The sequence below is a fragment of the Zalophus californianus genome, chromosome 5, assembly GCF_009762305.2.
Source record: "Zalophus californianus isolate mZalCal1 chromosome 5, mZalCal1.pri.v2, whole genome shotgun sequence".
NCBI classification, from domain to species: Eukaryota; Metazoa; Chordata; class Mammalia; order Carnivora; family Otariidae; genus Zalophus; species Zalophus californianus.
Genome location: NC_045599.1, coordinates 73,834,631 through 73,850,242, shown reverse-complemented (window position 1 = coordinate 73,850,242; position 15,612 = coordinate 73,834,631). Strand labels below are relative to the sequence as shown.

General features: G+C 38.6%; 1 protein-coding gene across 3 annotated transcripts in view; it reads left to right on the top strand.

The window, feature by feature from the left end:
- Window positions 1–537: 537 nt before the first annotated feature.
- Window positions 538–15,612, top strand: part of SPATA9 (spermatogenesis associated 9) — a 46,159-nt gene continuing 31,084 nt past the window's right edge. Inside the window, exons 1-2 of one of the 3 annotated variants that reach the window (XM_027605961.2) lie at window positions 538–778; window positions 2,830–2,926. In XM_027605961.2, the coding sequence (XP_027461762.1) occupies window positions 729–778; window positions 2,830–2,926 (147 nt within the window). In that variant the 5' untranslated portion in view covers window positions 538–728. Of the gene's footprint in view, window positions 779–1,290; window positions 1,368–2,829; window positions 2,927–15,612 lie in introns of those variants that run through there. The other 2 variants (XM_027605959.2, XM_035727723.1) reach the window with 2 other exon arrangements.

Sequence of the window (15,612 nt, the reverse complement as noted above, 5' to 3'; positions counted from 1 at the left end):
AAATTAAAAGCTGTTACCATTTAGGATTAAATTTTTCTGCTCCCTGGTACTATTCTTCGGCTTCCTAAAACCATCGTCCCTTTTCTTCAAAATCATGTATGGCAGGACCTTGTCTCTTGGGCCTTCGTTTTCATCACAAATAAATCAACCCCATTCTGCATCATTTGCTCTTCTCCACAGGCAAAACTCCAAACCGCTAGGGCCAGAGGATCCCCAGGAGTGCAGTTCTCTGGACCGACATTTGGATTTCAGGTACCATGACCCTAAGCTCGTCCAAAGTTGGGGAGTGAGTTGGAGGAGATGCCAAGACTGCCCCTCTGGGCCTGCGCTACATCCGGGGCCTTAGAGAGGTTCTGACTACCACACACAGTACCACCCATACAATTCAGGAACCTCCCTGTGCCTGGAGCCCCGCGTCTGTCCCAGGCTCCAGCTGGCCACGCTCGGCCACGCGCATGACGTATCGACGTCACACATTATGGCACGTGCCGCGGGGCCTGAGAGGACTAGCGCAGAGGCTTACGGTTAAACGTGTTTGGAAGTGGGAGTAGTTGGACCTTGGGCTGCTGGTCTTTCATTTCCGGGGGGGGAGGCAGCTGGTGGAGGTGGAGGCGGAGGCTGCAGCCCAGAAGGCCAGGAGGGCCTTGGGGGAGATGCGCTGGTAGTGGCCCAGGGCGGAGGGCAAGGAGGCAGCCTGCACGTGGCATCTGCACCTGCGCCTGCATGAAATGCACGGCAGCGCTCTCCAGACAGCACACTTCCGGGAGAGCCGCTGGAGGTGAGGACAGCCCCCAGGGCCATCAGCATCTCCTGGCAGCTGCCCCAGGCTAGCCTCTGCTGAGAGCAGCTCTGTTTAGGAAATGGATCTTTCATCTTTATGTTTTAAACTCAGTAAGGATGAAACTTGAATCAAGAGATTTTGAGTTTGGGCGAGATTACACCATTACCTTGAAAGTAAAATTTATGTAGAATATAAAGGTACTTAGTTTTTAAAAACGTACTGATTTTGCCCCCAAACACTAAGCAGTAACGTCGAAGTGATATACACACCTGATATCTCAGGTCCTTCTTATTTTCTCATGGGAGTTCTTCCTTGACGTTTATAGTAACACAATCTTCTCTGTATACTATTTCCATTCCTAGTATAGCACTTATTATTACATGGGATGACCTCATTTATCTGCTTGTTTTTTTATAGTATCTTCTTAATGCAAGGTCAAGGAGAGCTGTGATCCGGTCTGTTTTATTTATCATCTCCATTTTCTAACACAGTGCCTGATGTTTGTTGATTAGAGGAAATCTTTTATGACTCTTTCACCACTCAAAGCTGGTGCCCTTCCTGTTGCTTGCAAGGAACAACATCCTATGTATGTCTGTCTTATTGCATTTATATTTTATTGGAATTGTCCCTGCATATGTCTGTGTTATACTGTGTGCTCCTTTATTTAGAACAAGGACTTTTATTGTTCATTTTTGTATCTCATGTGCCTGGCATGCAATGAACACTCAGATTTTGATTGCAAAAGTGAAAGCTATCCATAATAGAATTTCTGATCATCTGTATCTTTTGTAAACTTCTTAGACTATCTCAGAATATTTCTCCTCTTGATGGTATTTTTGCCCTGATATTGAAAGCCACGCACTCTAAAAAAGGGAATATGTGTGGTGAAAAGAATTCAAAATTTGGAATAGAGAATCTAGATAAGAGTTTTTGTTCTGCCATTTGCTGGCTTGGAGATACTCTAAATTTTTCAGAGCCTGGCTTATCATTTGTAGATAGAGATAATAATACTTATATATGGTCTATGTAACCATTCTGTTTCTTTGCATAGAATCAAAAATAAAATCTAGCTTTAATAAACCTCTTTATTTTTTTTTAAGATTTTATTTATTTATTCATGAGAGACAGAGAGAGAGAGGCAGAGGGAGAAGCAGGCTCCCAAGGAACAGGGAGCCCGATGCGGGACTCGATCCCAGGACCCTGGGATCATGACCTGAGCCGAAGGCAGACGCTTAACCATCTGAGCCACCCAGGCGCCCTAATAAACCTCTTTAAAAGAAAAAACAAAGAATTCTCTACTTTCCCATCCTCTGCCTACATAACACATATTAGACATATTTAGTTTTTAGTTTTATTGAAAGTTATTCATGTAAAAAATGAGTAAAAGCCATAAATTAGGCAGGTACGATTTAAATCTTTGGTCAGAAAGACTTTATTTTAAATAAAGGGCATTATTATTTATATAAATGTTATATATAATCTTCATAATTTAGGACTATAGGCAATTTATTAGTCTTTTAACACGTAAGAATTATTTGTGTATAAAATAGCTTAGAAATACCTAAGGGGATTGCTTGGTACTGGCTGAAAATAAATGTAGTCTCATGGTGAGCTTAGATAAATCCACACTTGGTGAATTAAGGCTTGTCTGGGCTCCACTTCAAAGAGGTGTGATCAACTTGCTAATAAAGTGTTGGGTCAAAATAAAGAGTGGGTTGCATCATTTACTGTATTCATTTTTGGCATTGTTGAAGGAACATAATTTTCTTTTTTATAATTATATAGAGTTACATGGAATAACTAGTTATCTTTTCATTATGCTTGAACATTATTGGTTTGACCAGAGAGATCTTACATAAGTATGTGTACATTCTATGACCCTAAGGGAAGGGACCAAAATACACAATCTGTATTGGTTCCTGAAAAGGTTACTGCAGAAGTAGATAAATCTAAGACTTCCAACCAAAGGCCATAAAAAACATGGATTGTGAATACTTAAATGTATTTAATATGTATTTCTTTGCTTTTCTTGACATGCTTCAATTAAGACTGCCCGTTTCCAAGGTGGAAGAATCTATCAGAAGATATGCAGCTCCTCAGAAACCCTTACTGGACAGTGATGACTACAAATTTGATGAGCGATATGTAAGAAAAGATTGATTTTAGTTTAAAACATAGATTTATAACAAAATTTTCAAAGGCTGAAATAAGATCTGCTTTTCAGAATATGTTATATCATATATAATTCTATATATATATAGAATTCATAATATGTATGTTATATATAATTCAGAACATGTTATATATAATTCTTTCAATTGTTATAAAGAATGTAGTTGTGAAACATTCACCCTAAATCTAAGCAAGTTACTGGTGAAAGCGATGGCTTTTCTTGGTTCATAGAAAATAGCAATATGTAGTATGATTCTGTTCCACTGTATGCAAGCTCCAACAGAGTAAGGGTTTTTGTCTGTTTTGTTCTCCCAGTGCTAAACAGTGGTAGCACATAGTATGTGCTCAGTAAATAGTGAATGAGTGACAGAACTTCCCTTCCTGTTATTACTGGAATAGCTCTTGATGATAATTTTTTCACAAAAGTTGTTACAGCAATTTGCTCATCAGGTTATCTCATTTTATTGTTTTTATTAAATATTGAGAAATCATATTTATAAATTGTAAGATATAAATAATTATAGTACATTGATATTTGTACACATGATTAAGTTTTAGAAAAAGTACATTACCATTACCTTTGCAACTGTCATGTGCCCTTGGTCCAATCCTATGTCTTCGTGTCCCACCCTATTCTGAATTTTATGTTTATTGTTCCCTTTCTTTTTCTTTATAGTTTTACCACACTTATGTGTGCTCCTAATATATTACTGAATTTTGATTATTTCCAAACTTTACATAAATGAAATCATACTGTGTTTTTTTCTGTATCTTTTCCTCATTCAAAATTATTACATTCCTAAGATTTACTCATGATGTTGCATGTAGCGATAATTTATTCATTTTTACTGCTGTATAGTAACTATTATGGATATATAATTTATTTATTAATTCTGTAGTTAATAGATGTTGGAGTTGCTTACACTTTCTTTAATCTACAATTAGTGCAGCAGTGAACATTCTAGTGCATGTTTCTGGTGTTAGTGGGGATATTGCCAGAATTGGAATTGGTGGTCACAGCTATGCCTGTCTTCAGTTGTACTTAATAATACTGTTCTTCAAAGAAGGCATGCCAGTTTATGTTCTTATTACCACTATATGAGAATTTCTGAGCTCCACATCCTTGCTAGTACTTGATACAATATGAAAGAAATGAGAAATGCAAGGAAAACTTGACAAGAATAGAATTTATAGAAGATTTTAACACTTGTTTTTTAGTAATATGGTTAATAGGCAAAAATTAATAGGCTGTATAAGAATTGAATAATAGCACCTGGGTGGCTCAGTCGTTCAGCGTCTGACTTCGGCTCAGGTCATGATCCCAGGGTCCTGGGATCGAGTCCCGCTTCGGGCTCCCTGCTCCGCGGGAAACCTGCTTCTCCCTCTCCCACTCCCCCTGCTTGTGTTCCCTCTCTCACTGTGTCTCTCTCTGTCAAATAAATAAATAAAATCTTTAAAAAAAAAGAATTGAATAATATCAATAAACTCAGGTTTTTTGGTAATGTAAATGCATTTTTACATTTTTTGATTAAAGACTATATGTTTCCTTTTTATGATTTAGGACATTTATAAAAATTTGTCACATAGTTGGTCACAAAAGAAACCTTAAAATCAGGAAAGTAAAGACTTTATAGACCATATTCTTTGATCTAAAAGCCAATCAAGTAGAAAGAAATAATACTAGAGTATCACATCTTAATTACTGGGGGGTACCTGAGTGGCTCAGTCGGTTAAATGTCCAACTCTTGAACTCAGCTCAGGTCTTGATCTCAGGGTCATGAGTTCAAGACCTGCTTTGCACTCCACACTGGGCATGGAACCTACTTAAAAAAAAAAAACTTAATTACTTGAAAATTATAAAACATAATTAAAATTGTTCTTGGAGCAAGGAGGAAATCAAAAGAATCGTTGAAATCTCTTCTTTCAAAAATGTATGGGATAGGGGTGCCTGGGTGGCTAAGTCATTAAGTGTCTGCCTTCGGCTCAGGTCATGATCCCAGGATCCTGGGATCGAGCCCCACATCGGGCTCCCTGCTTAGCAGAAAGTCTGCTTCTCTTTCTCCCACTCCCCCTGCTTGTGTTCCTTCTCTCGCTGTGTCTCTCTCTGTCAAATAAATAAATAAAATCTTTAAAAAAAATGTACGGGATAAAGTAAAAGATCTATTCAGAGTACTTTCATTATTGAAGAAGACTAAAAATATGGAAATTTTGTACTTCTTTCAGAACATGAATTAAAGACAAAAGAGAAAGAAAAATATGTAAGATTAGAAATAATATAGACACAGAAGATTAAAGTAATTACATGCAGCTCTGTGACATCATATTTGAAAATCTTGTATAATAGGATTTCCTAATGAAAGAAATTATTAAAACTGCCCAAGAAAAAGACAATTTTAATATACAAATTAACATATATGAAATATAACAGTTGGTAAACTGAATTTTTAAAAAATAATCAAGACCAAATAGTTTCACAACTGAGTTCTAGCTATCATTAAAAAAAAGGGGGGGGGATTTTACTGTTTGTAAATTATACCTCTGTTTTGAAAAAGGAATAACAAATAATATTGATGTTATTGTTCCAGACACCTCTGAAAGATGCAAGCCTTTTCAATTCCTGGGCACATAATTTTATATTTCATATAATCCATAGTCACAGATTTTAGTACTAACCTGTTAAGTACACAAAAGAAAGCGATGGACAAATCTCACTTAGGAATATGGTTGCAAAAATTGTAAATGAAATATTAACAAATGACTCTAGCAAAATATCAAAGAAATAATATGCTGTAAACAAGCACACATTCTTTTCCAGGAATGCAAAGATGATTCCAATATCAGGACAGCTAATAAAGAATTTTTTTTTAAGATTTTTTATTTATTTTTTGACAGAGAAAGACACAGCGAGAGAGGGAACACAAGCAGGGGGAGTGGGAGAGGGAGAACAGGCTTCCCGCTGAGCAGGGAGCCCCATGCGTGGCTGGATCCCAGGATTCTGGGATCATGAGCCTGAGCTGAAGGCAGACAGTTAACGACTGAGCCACCCAGGCGCCCCAATACAGAATTTCTTATATCAACACATTGCAGGGGGGAAAGTGATCATACCCATAGATTATGAAATGGAAGTTGATAAAATTCAACAACCATTCCCAAACTGGAATTGGCATAGAAATATGATAAAGATTGTTTAGAATGACACTTGCTGTTGGTTTTTTGGTAAGGAGTAAAATATTAAAGATGTTTTAATTGAAATCAGGAACAAGATAGGTGTCCCTTCCATAGTCATTGTTATTCAGCATTATTTTTGGAAGTCCTAGTGAATGCAGTTAAATAAGATAATAAAATAATTGGTATGGACATGGAAAAAGAAAGATAAAATTATTTTTTCCCCCTTGATGACAGTGAATACATGGAAAATCTAAGAGATTAGTGGAAAAACCAAGCTGGGACGGGGATGAGGAACACCACTAGAAATAATAGAATGAAAAAGAAGGTAGCAGAGACTTTCCTTAGCAGAAAATAAAACATACTGTAAAGTCACTTTCATCAAATAAGTGTTATAATGACCTATAAATAGACATATCAGTGGACCAGAATAGAAAGTCCAGAAATAGTTCCCAATATATCTGTGTGTGGTAGTAGTGATATTTCATATCAATGAGAATAGTTTATTTATTCAGTAGGACTTAAATAATTGGATACTCAAATGGAAGGAAACAACAAACTATTAAAAATGAAGCATAGATGGATTAAAAAATTTTTTAATTAATTTTTAAAGAAAGAAAACAAGAAAATTTGGGAGACTATGTCTAACATAGGGCCTGGAAAAACTTCATTAACAGGAAAACCATATGTTTTATAAAGAAGGATAGTTTTATTTGACTCTATGAATATTTAAAAATAAAAAATCCTTTCTTGAATATAAATTTTATTTTTTAAGGTAACTTACTTTTAATTTATAAAAGTGTTAGATTTTCACTGCAGTTCAAGAAGCACTAATTTAGGTTGTGGATTGCCTGTATTTCTGAGAAACTAGAAGATAGATTTAAAGTTAAAGTTGGAACATCTTTGACTATAGTATGTCATAGAAGATATATACTTAAATTTGCATATATTAAGAGACACATAATATCTGTTCATCCCATAAATAATGATGCTGTATTGACCACTAGGTTAGTATGATAATGGCTGATCGTTCCATGAGACCAGTAGGAGTCCCTTTAAGCTGGATTCTGTTTTCTTTGAATAGGATCACATTAATCTTCAAAAACTTCCTTCCTTTAGCTTAATATCTCCCTGGTTTGCCTTGTACTTCTCCTGCCCCAGACCTGATATCAGCTGTTTCTTCAAGGAGTCCTAGTTCATTGTAGTGAAGAATGATATTAAAGCCTAGATTCTAGGTACTAGGAGTGTTCTTTTCTACTGGATTGGCAGTGTTTCCAGCCATTCCAGTCCGTACACCGAGAAAAAAATGCATTTTTAAAAATCATTTTCAATTCTGTTTACCATTACAATGTTTTACTTTGTTCTTTAATTTTCTGATGAGGTCTATTATTTTTTCTTATACTGAAATTCTTTTTTTTTTTTAAAGATTTTATTTATTCATTTGAGACAGAGAGAGACAGAGAGAGCACAAGCAGAGGGAGAGGCAGAAGGAGAAGCAGACTCCCCCTGAGCTGGAAGCCCAGACTGTGGGGCTCCATCCCAGGACCTGGAGATCGTGACGCGAGCCAAATGCAGACGCTTAACCATCTGAGCCACCCAGCACCCCTATACTGAAATTCTTGATTCTTAATGTTATTAACTCAAAAATGTGTTTATCCTGCACTATAAGGAAAATAATTTCAAATAACAAAACCAATAACAATACTACAAGAAAATGACTGAATGAAATTTAAAATGTCCTTTTAGTTCTTGTCCTTGCAGTGTTCTGGACTGTGTTCTAAAGTCACTGGAAATAAATCATTTCTACGTGTTGTACAAAAATTTGATATACAGCTATTTTTTCATTTTTTTCCAGTTTTAGGGATTTTTTTTAAGGTTTTTGTTCCATTTTTAAGTTTTATTTTCCAGTACTATTGAGACGTTCAATGACATTCTGCTAGCGAATCCCTTATATATGCTTTTTGTCTCCCTAGAGAGTTTTCAGATCTTCTTTTGGCAGAGAAAAAATCTTAATGTTTCAAATTCTTACACTGATGGGTCTTTGTGTGTGTCTTTCAATATAGTTTTTTAGTTTTTTAGATTTCTAACACTTTGTCATTTTTTAAATTAATTTATTATTTTTTTGATGTAGTGTTCCATGATTCATTGTTTGCGTATAACACCCAGTGCTCCATTCAATACGTGCCCTCCTTAATACCCATCACCAGGCTAACCCAACCCCCCACCCCCTCCCCTCTAGAACCCTCAGTTTGTTTCTCAGAGTCCACATGGTTCCTCTCCCCCTCTGATTCCCCCCCTTCATTTTTCCCTTCCTACTATCTTCTTTTTTTTCTATTTAACATATAATGTATTATTTGTTTCAGAGGTACAAGTCTGTGATTCATCAGATTTACACAATTCACAGCGCTCACCATAGCACATACCCTCTCCACAATGTCTGTCACCCAGCCACCCCATCCCTCCTACCCCTCACCACTCTAGCAACCCTCAGTTTGTTTCCTGAGATTAAGAATTCCTCATATCAATAAGATCATATGATACATGTCTTTCTCTGATTGACTTATTTCGCTTAGCATAATACCCTCTAGTTCCATACACATCATTGCAAATGGAAAGATTTCGGGTTTTTGATGCTGCATAATATTCCATTGTATATATATACCACCTCATTCAACAGTCTTGCACAATTCACAGCACTCACCATAGCACCTACCCTCCCCAATGTCTATCACCCAGCCACCCCATCCCTCCCACCCCCGACCACTCCAGCAACCCTCAGTTTGTTCATGAGATTAAGAATTCCTCATATCAGTGAGGTCATATGATACATGTCTTTCTCTGATTGACTTATTTCACTAAGCATAACACCCTCCAGTTCCATCCACGTCGTTGCAAATGGCAAGATCTCATTCCTTTTGATGGCTGCATAATATTCCATTGTGTATATATACCACCTCTTCTTTATCCATTCATCTGTCGATGGACATCTTGGCTCTTTCCACAGTTTGGCTATTGTGGACATTGCTGCTATAAACATTGGGGTGCACATACCCCTTCGGGTCCCTACATTTGTATCTTTGGGGTAAATACCCAGTAGTGCAATTGCTGGATCGAATGGTAGCTCTAATTTCAACTGTTTGAGGAACCTCCATACTGTTTTCCAGAGGGGTTGCACCAGCTTGCATTCCCACCAACAGTGTAGGAGGGTTCCCCTTTCTCCACATCCCCGCCAACATCTGTCGTTCCCTGACTTGTTAATTTTAGCCATTCTGACTGGTGTGAGGTGGTATCTCATTGAGGTTTTGATTTGGATTTCCCTGATGCCGAGCGATGTGGAGCACTTTTTCATGTGCCTGTTGGCCATTTGGATGTCTTCTTTGGAAAAATGTCTGTTCATGTTTTCTGTCCATTTCTTGATTGGATTATTTGTTCTTTGGGTGTTGAGTTTGAGAAGTTCTTTATAGATTTTGGATACTAGCCCTTTATCTGATATGTCATTTGCAAATATTTTTTCCCATTCTGTCGGTTGTCTGTTGGTTTTGTGGACTGTTCCTTTTGCTGTGCAAAAGCTTTTTATCTTGATGAAATCCCAATAGTTCATTTTTGCCCTGGCTTCCCGTGCCTTTGGTGATGTTTCTAGGAAGAAGTTGCTGCGGCTGAGGTCAAAGAGGTTGCTACCTGTGTTCTCCTTTAGGATTTTGATGGACTCTGTCTCACGTTTAGGTCTTTCAACCATTTGGAGTCTATTTTTGTGTGTGGTGTAAGGAAATGGTCCAGTTTCATTCTTCTGCATGTGGATGTCCAATTTTCCCAACACCATTTGTTGAAGAGACTGTCTTTTTCCCATTGGACATTCTTTCCTGCTTTGTCAAAGATGAGTTGGCCATAGAGTTGAGGGTCCATTTCTGGGCTCTCGATTCTGTTCCATTGATCTATGTGTCTGTTTTTGTGCCAGTACCTTACTGTCTTGATGATGACAGCTTTGTAATAGAGCTGGAAGTCCGGAATTGTGATGCCGCCAGCTTTGCTTTTCTTTTTCAAAATTCCTCTGGCTATTAGGGGTCTCTTCTGGTTCCATACAAATTTTAGGATTATTTGTTCCATTTCTTTGAAAAAAATGGATGGTATTTTGATGGGGATTGCATTGAATGTGTAGATTGCTCTAGGTAGCATTGACATCTTCACAATGTTGGTTCTCCCAATCCATGAGCATGGAACATTTTTCCATTTCTTTGTGTCTTCTTCAATTACTTTCCTGAGTATTTTATAGTTTTCTGAGTACAGATCCTTTGCCTCTCTGGTTAAATTTATTCCTAGGTATCTTATGGTTTTGGGTGCAATTGTGAATGGGATCGACTCCTTGATTTGTCTCTCTTCTGTCTTGTTGTTGGTGTATGGGAATGCCACTGATTTCTGTGCATTGATTTTATAGCCTGCTACTTGACTGAATTCCTGTATGAGTTCTAGCAGTTTTGGGGTGGAGTCTTTTGGGTTTTCCACATACAGTATCATATCATCTGCAAACAGTGAGAGTTTGACTTCCTCTTTGCCAATTTGGATGCCTTTGATTTCTTTTTGTTGTCTGATTGCTGTGGCTAGGACTTCTAATACTATGTTGAATAGCAGTGGTGAAAGTGGACATCCCTGCCGTGTTCCTGACCTTAGGAGAAAAGCTCTCAGCTTTTCCCCATTGAGAATGATATTCGCTGTAGGTTTTTCATAGATGGCTTTTATGATATTGAGGTATGTACCCTCTATCCCTATACTCTGAAGAGTTTTGATCAAGAAAGGATGCTGTACTTTGTCAAATGCTTTTTCTGCATCTGTTGAGAGGATCATATGATTCTTGTTCTTTCTTTTGTTAATGTATTGTATCACGTTGATTGATTTGCGGATGTTGAACCAGCCTTGCAGCCCAGGGATAAATCCCACTTGGTCATGGGGAATAATCCTTTTAATGTACTGTTGGATCCTATTGGCTAGTATTTTGGTGAGAATTTTTGCATCCATGTTCATCAAGGATATTGGTCTGTAATTCTCCTTTTTGATGGGGTCTTTGTCTGGTTTTGGGATCAAGGTAATGGTGGCCTCATAAAATGAATTTGGAAGTTTTCCTTCCGTTTCTATTTTTTGGAACAGTTTCAGGAGAATAGGTATTAATTCTTCTTTAAATGTCTGATAGAATTCCCCTGGGAAGCCATCTGGCCCTGGGCTTTTGTTTGTTGGGAGATTTTTGATGACTGCTTCAATTTCCTTAGTGGTTATAGGTCTGTTCAGGTTTTCTATTTCTTCCTGGTTCAGTTTTGGTAGTTGATACATCTCTAGGAATGCACCCATTTCTTCCAGGTTATCTAATTTGCTGGCATAGAGTTGCTCATAATATGTTCTTATAATTGTTTGTATTTCTTTGGTGTTGGTTGTGATCTCTCCTCTTTCATTCATGATTTTGTTGATTTGGGTCATTTCTCTTTTCTTTTGGATCAGTCTGGCCAAGGGTTTATCAATCTTGTTAATTCTTTCAGAGAACCAGCTCCTAGTTTCGTTGATCTGTTCTACTGTTCTTTTGGTTTCTAGTTCATTGATTTCTGCTCTGATCTTTATTATTTCTCTTCTCCTGCTGGGTTTAGGCTTTATTTGCTGTTCTTTCTCCAGCTCCTTTAGGTGTAGGGTTAGGTTGTGTATTTGAGACCTTTCTTGTTTCTTGAGAAAGGCTTGTATTGCTATATACTTTCCTCTCAGGACTGCCTTTGCTGTATCCCAAAGATTTTGGACAGTTGTGTTTTCATTTTCATTGGTTTCCATGAATTTTGTTAATTCTTCTTTAATTTCCTGGTTGACCCATTCATTCTTTAGTAGGATGCTCTTTAGCCTCCATGTATTTGAGTTCTTTCCGACTTTCCTCTTGTGATTGAGTTCTAGTTTCAAAGCATTGTGGTCTGAAAATATGCAGGGAATGATCCCAATCTTTTGGTACCAGTTGAGACCTGATTTGTGACCTAGGATGTGATCAATTCTGGAGAATGTTCCATGGGCACTAGAGAAGAATGTGTATTCCGTTGCTTTGGGATGGAATGTTCTGAATATGTCTGTGAAGTCCATTTGGTCCAGTGTGTCATTTAAAGTCTTTATTTCCTTGTTGATCTTTTGCTTAGATGATCTGTCCATTTCAGTCAGGGGGGTGTTAAAGTCCCCCACTATTATTGTATTGTTGTCAATGTGTTTCTTTGCTTTTGTTATTAATTGCCTTATATAATTGGCTGCTCCCATGTTCGGGGCATAGATATTTACAATTGTTAGATCTTCTTGTTGGATAGACCCTTTAAGTAGGATATAGTGTCCTTCCTCATCTCTTATTATAGTCTTTGTTTTAAAATCTAGTTTGTCTGATATAAGGATTGCCACCCCAGCTTTCTTTTGGTGTCCATTAGCATGGTAAATGGTTTTCCACCCCCTCACTTTCAATCTGGGGTGTCTTTGGGTCTAAAATGAGTCTCTTGCAGACAGCATATTGATGGGTCTTGTTTTTAATCCAATCTGATAGCCTGTGTCTTTTGATTGGGGCATTTAGCCCATTTACATTCAGGGTAACTATTGAAAGGTATGAATTTAGTGCCATTTTATTGCCTGTAAGGTGACTGTTACTGTATGTTGTCTGTGTTCCTTTCTGATCTTTGCTGCTTTTAGGCTCTCTCTTTGCTTAGAGGACCCCTTTCAATATTTCTTGGAGGGCTGGTTTCGTGTTTGCAAATTCCTTTAGTTTTTGTTTGTTCTGGAACCTTTTTATCTCTCCTTCTATTTTCAATGACAGCCTAGCTGGATATAGTATTCTTGGCTGCATATTTTTCTCGTTTAGTGCTCTGAAGATATCTTGCCAGTCCTTTCTGGCCTGCCTGGTCTCTGTGGATAGGTCTGTTGCCAATCTAATATTTTTACCATTGTAGGTTACATATCTCTTCTCCCGAGCTGCTTTCAGGATTTTCTCTTTGTCTCTGAGACTCGTAAGTTTTACTATTAGATGTTGGGGTGTTGACCTATTATTATTGATTTTGAGAGGGGTTCTCTGTGCCTCCTGGATTTTGATGCCTGTTTCCTTCCTCACATTAGGGAAGTTCTCTGCTATAATTTGCTCCAATATACCTTCTGCCCCTCTCTCTCTTTCTTCTTCTTCTGGGATCCCAATTATTCTAATGTTGTTTCATCTTATCGTATCACTTATCTCTCGAATTCTGCCCTCGTGATCCTGTAGTTGTTTCTCCCTCTTTTTCTCAGCCTCTTTATTTTCCATCATTTGGTCTTCTATATCGCTGATTCTCTCTTCTGCCTCATTTATCCTAGCAGTTAGTGCCCCCATTTTTGATTGCACCTCATCAATAGCCTTTTTGATTTAACTTGGTTAGATTTTAGTTCTTTTATTTCTCCAGAAAGGGTTTCTCTAATAACTTCCACGCTTTTTTCAAGCCCAGCTAGTATCTTAAAAGTCATGATTCTGAACTCTAGGTCCAACATCGTACTAATGTCCGTATTGAGTAGGTCCCTGGCAGACGGTACTACCTCTTGTTCTTTTTGCTGAGGTGATTTTTTTCGTCTTGTCATTTTGTCCAGAGGAGAATAGATGAATGAGAGAACAAAATGCTAACAGGTTTACAATGTCCCCAGCAAATATACTGTATACAAATCAGAAAAGACCTGAAACCAGGAGAAAAGAAAGGGAAAGAAAGAAAAAAGAAAGAGAAAAAAAAAGATAAAAATAAAAACAGAACAATACAAAAAAAGCAGAATGTGATCAAATATGATCAGGCTAGTGCATAGATCAGTGCCACACACTAGATTTTGGGCGTATTTTGGTCTGTTAGAAAAAAGTGCCTCCTAAAATTTTAAAGGAAGAAAGACATATATGTACAAAATAAGGGTTGATACAATGAAGGGATAGAAGATTACTGTAAAGATGAAAATTATAAAAGATTTTATAAAAGGACTTGATAAGATAAGAAGTTGTTTGAAAAAAGAAAAGATTTAAAAAAAAAAGGGAGAGAATGTGATCAGGCAGGAGACTAGAACAGAGCCATACACTAGTGATTTAGGGTATATTTTGATCTGTTAGAAGAAACTGTATCTCAAAATTTTAAAGAGAGAACAACTTATATATATATGCCAAAAATAAGGGTAACTACTATGAAGGGATAAAATATGACTCTAAAAATGAAAAATAAATTTTTTTTTTTTTTAAAGAGATTGATAAGATGTTGGTTGAAAAAGGGAAAAAGAAAAAAAAACAGTTAACAAAAATTAACTTTGATGAACTAATGAATCATGGTAAAAAAAACCCATGAATTCTATGTGCAGTATTCCCCTAGCGCTGGAGTTCTCCCGTTCTCCTTGATCGGTAAACTTGGTCTTGGCTTGCTGGCTGTTCGTGCTGATCTTCTGGGGGAGGGGCCTGTTGCCGTGGTTTCCAAATGTCTTTGCCGGAGGCTGAATTGCCCCGCCCTTGTCGGTCCGGGCTAAGCAAGCTGCTCCGGTTTGATCTCAGGAGCTTTTGTTCCCTGCAAGCTCTCGGCACAGCCTTGGAGGACCAGGGCAAAAATGGTGGCCTCCCAATCTCCACCCGGAGGAGCTGAGAACTCGGGGCCCCGCTCCTCAGTGCGCCCACAGAGAAAAGCAGTCACTCCCTTGTCCCCGGTCTCTGGCCGCACTCCGTGCTCACCTGGCCTGTGACCGAGCGTTGCTCTCTCTGGCACCCGACCCGGTGTGGAGTCTCCAAACCCAGCAGATCCCTGTGGTGCGTTCCCACGCCGCTCCTCCCCGGGAAGGAAGGGGAGTCTCCCCGGATCTGCCGTCTGTTGGGTCCTTGCTGGAGGAGCAGTGGCCCGACTGGGCCGCGGATCACAGTTTATGGCAATCCCGAGCTGAGAGCCCGCGCCTCAGCTCTGTCTCTGCAGCCGGCTTCCCCACTCCGATACCTGGGAGCTCTGCTGCACTCAGGCTCCCCCGGTCTTTCTGTGACCCCGAGGGTCCTGAGACCACACTGTCCCGGGAGGATTCCACCCCCTGCTTAGCCACTGCAGCGACCTCCCTCCGCGGAGCCAACTTCTAACAGTTCCAATTTTGTGCTCCGCGGCTCTATCACTTGCCAGAAGCGGCCGGCGGAGGCCCCTCCCCCGCCGTCTAGACTCCCGAATATCGCCTCGGATTCACTTCTCCGCACGTCCTACCTTCCAGAAAGTGGTCGCTTCTCTGTTCAGATAGTTGTTGCTACTCTCCTCTTTGATCTCCTGTTGAGTTCGTAGGTGTTCAGAATGGTTTGATCCCTATTCAGCTGAATTCCTGAGACCAGACGAAATCTAGGTCTCCTACTCCTCTGCCATCTCATACCTCTGGCGGGAAGAGAGGAAAGTGACGATTTTGAAATATGCCGAGAGTGTTCTCCTTAACAAATTCCTACTTCCAATAAAAAAGACTTTTCAAGAGCCTCATTTCACTTGGTGGAAGGGCAT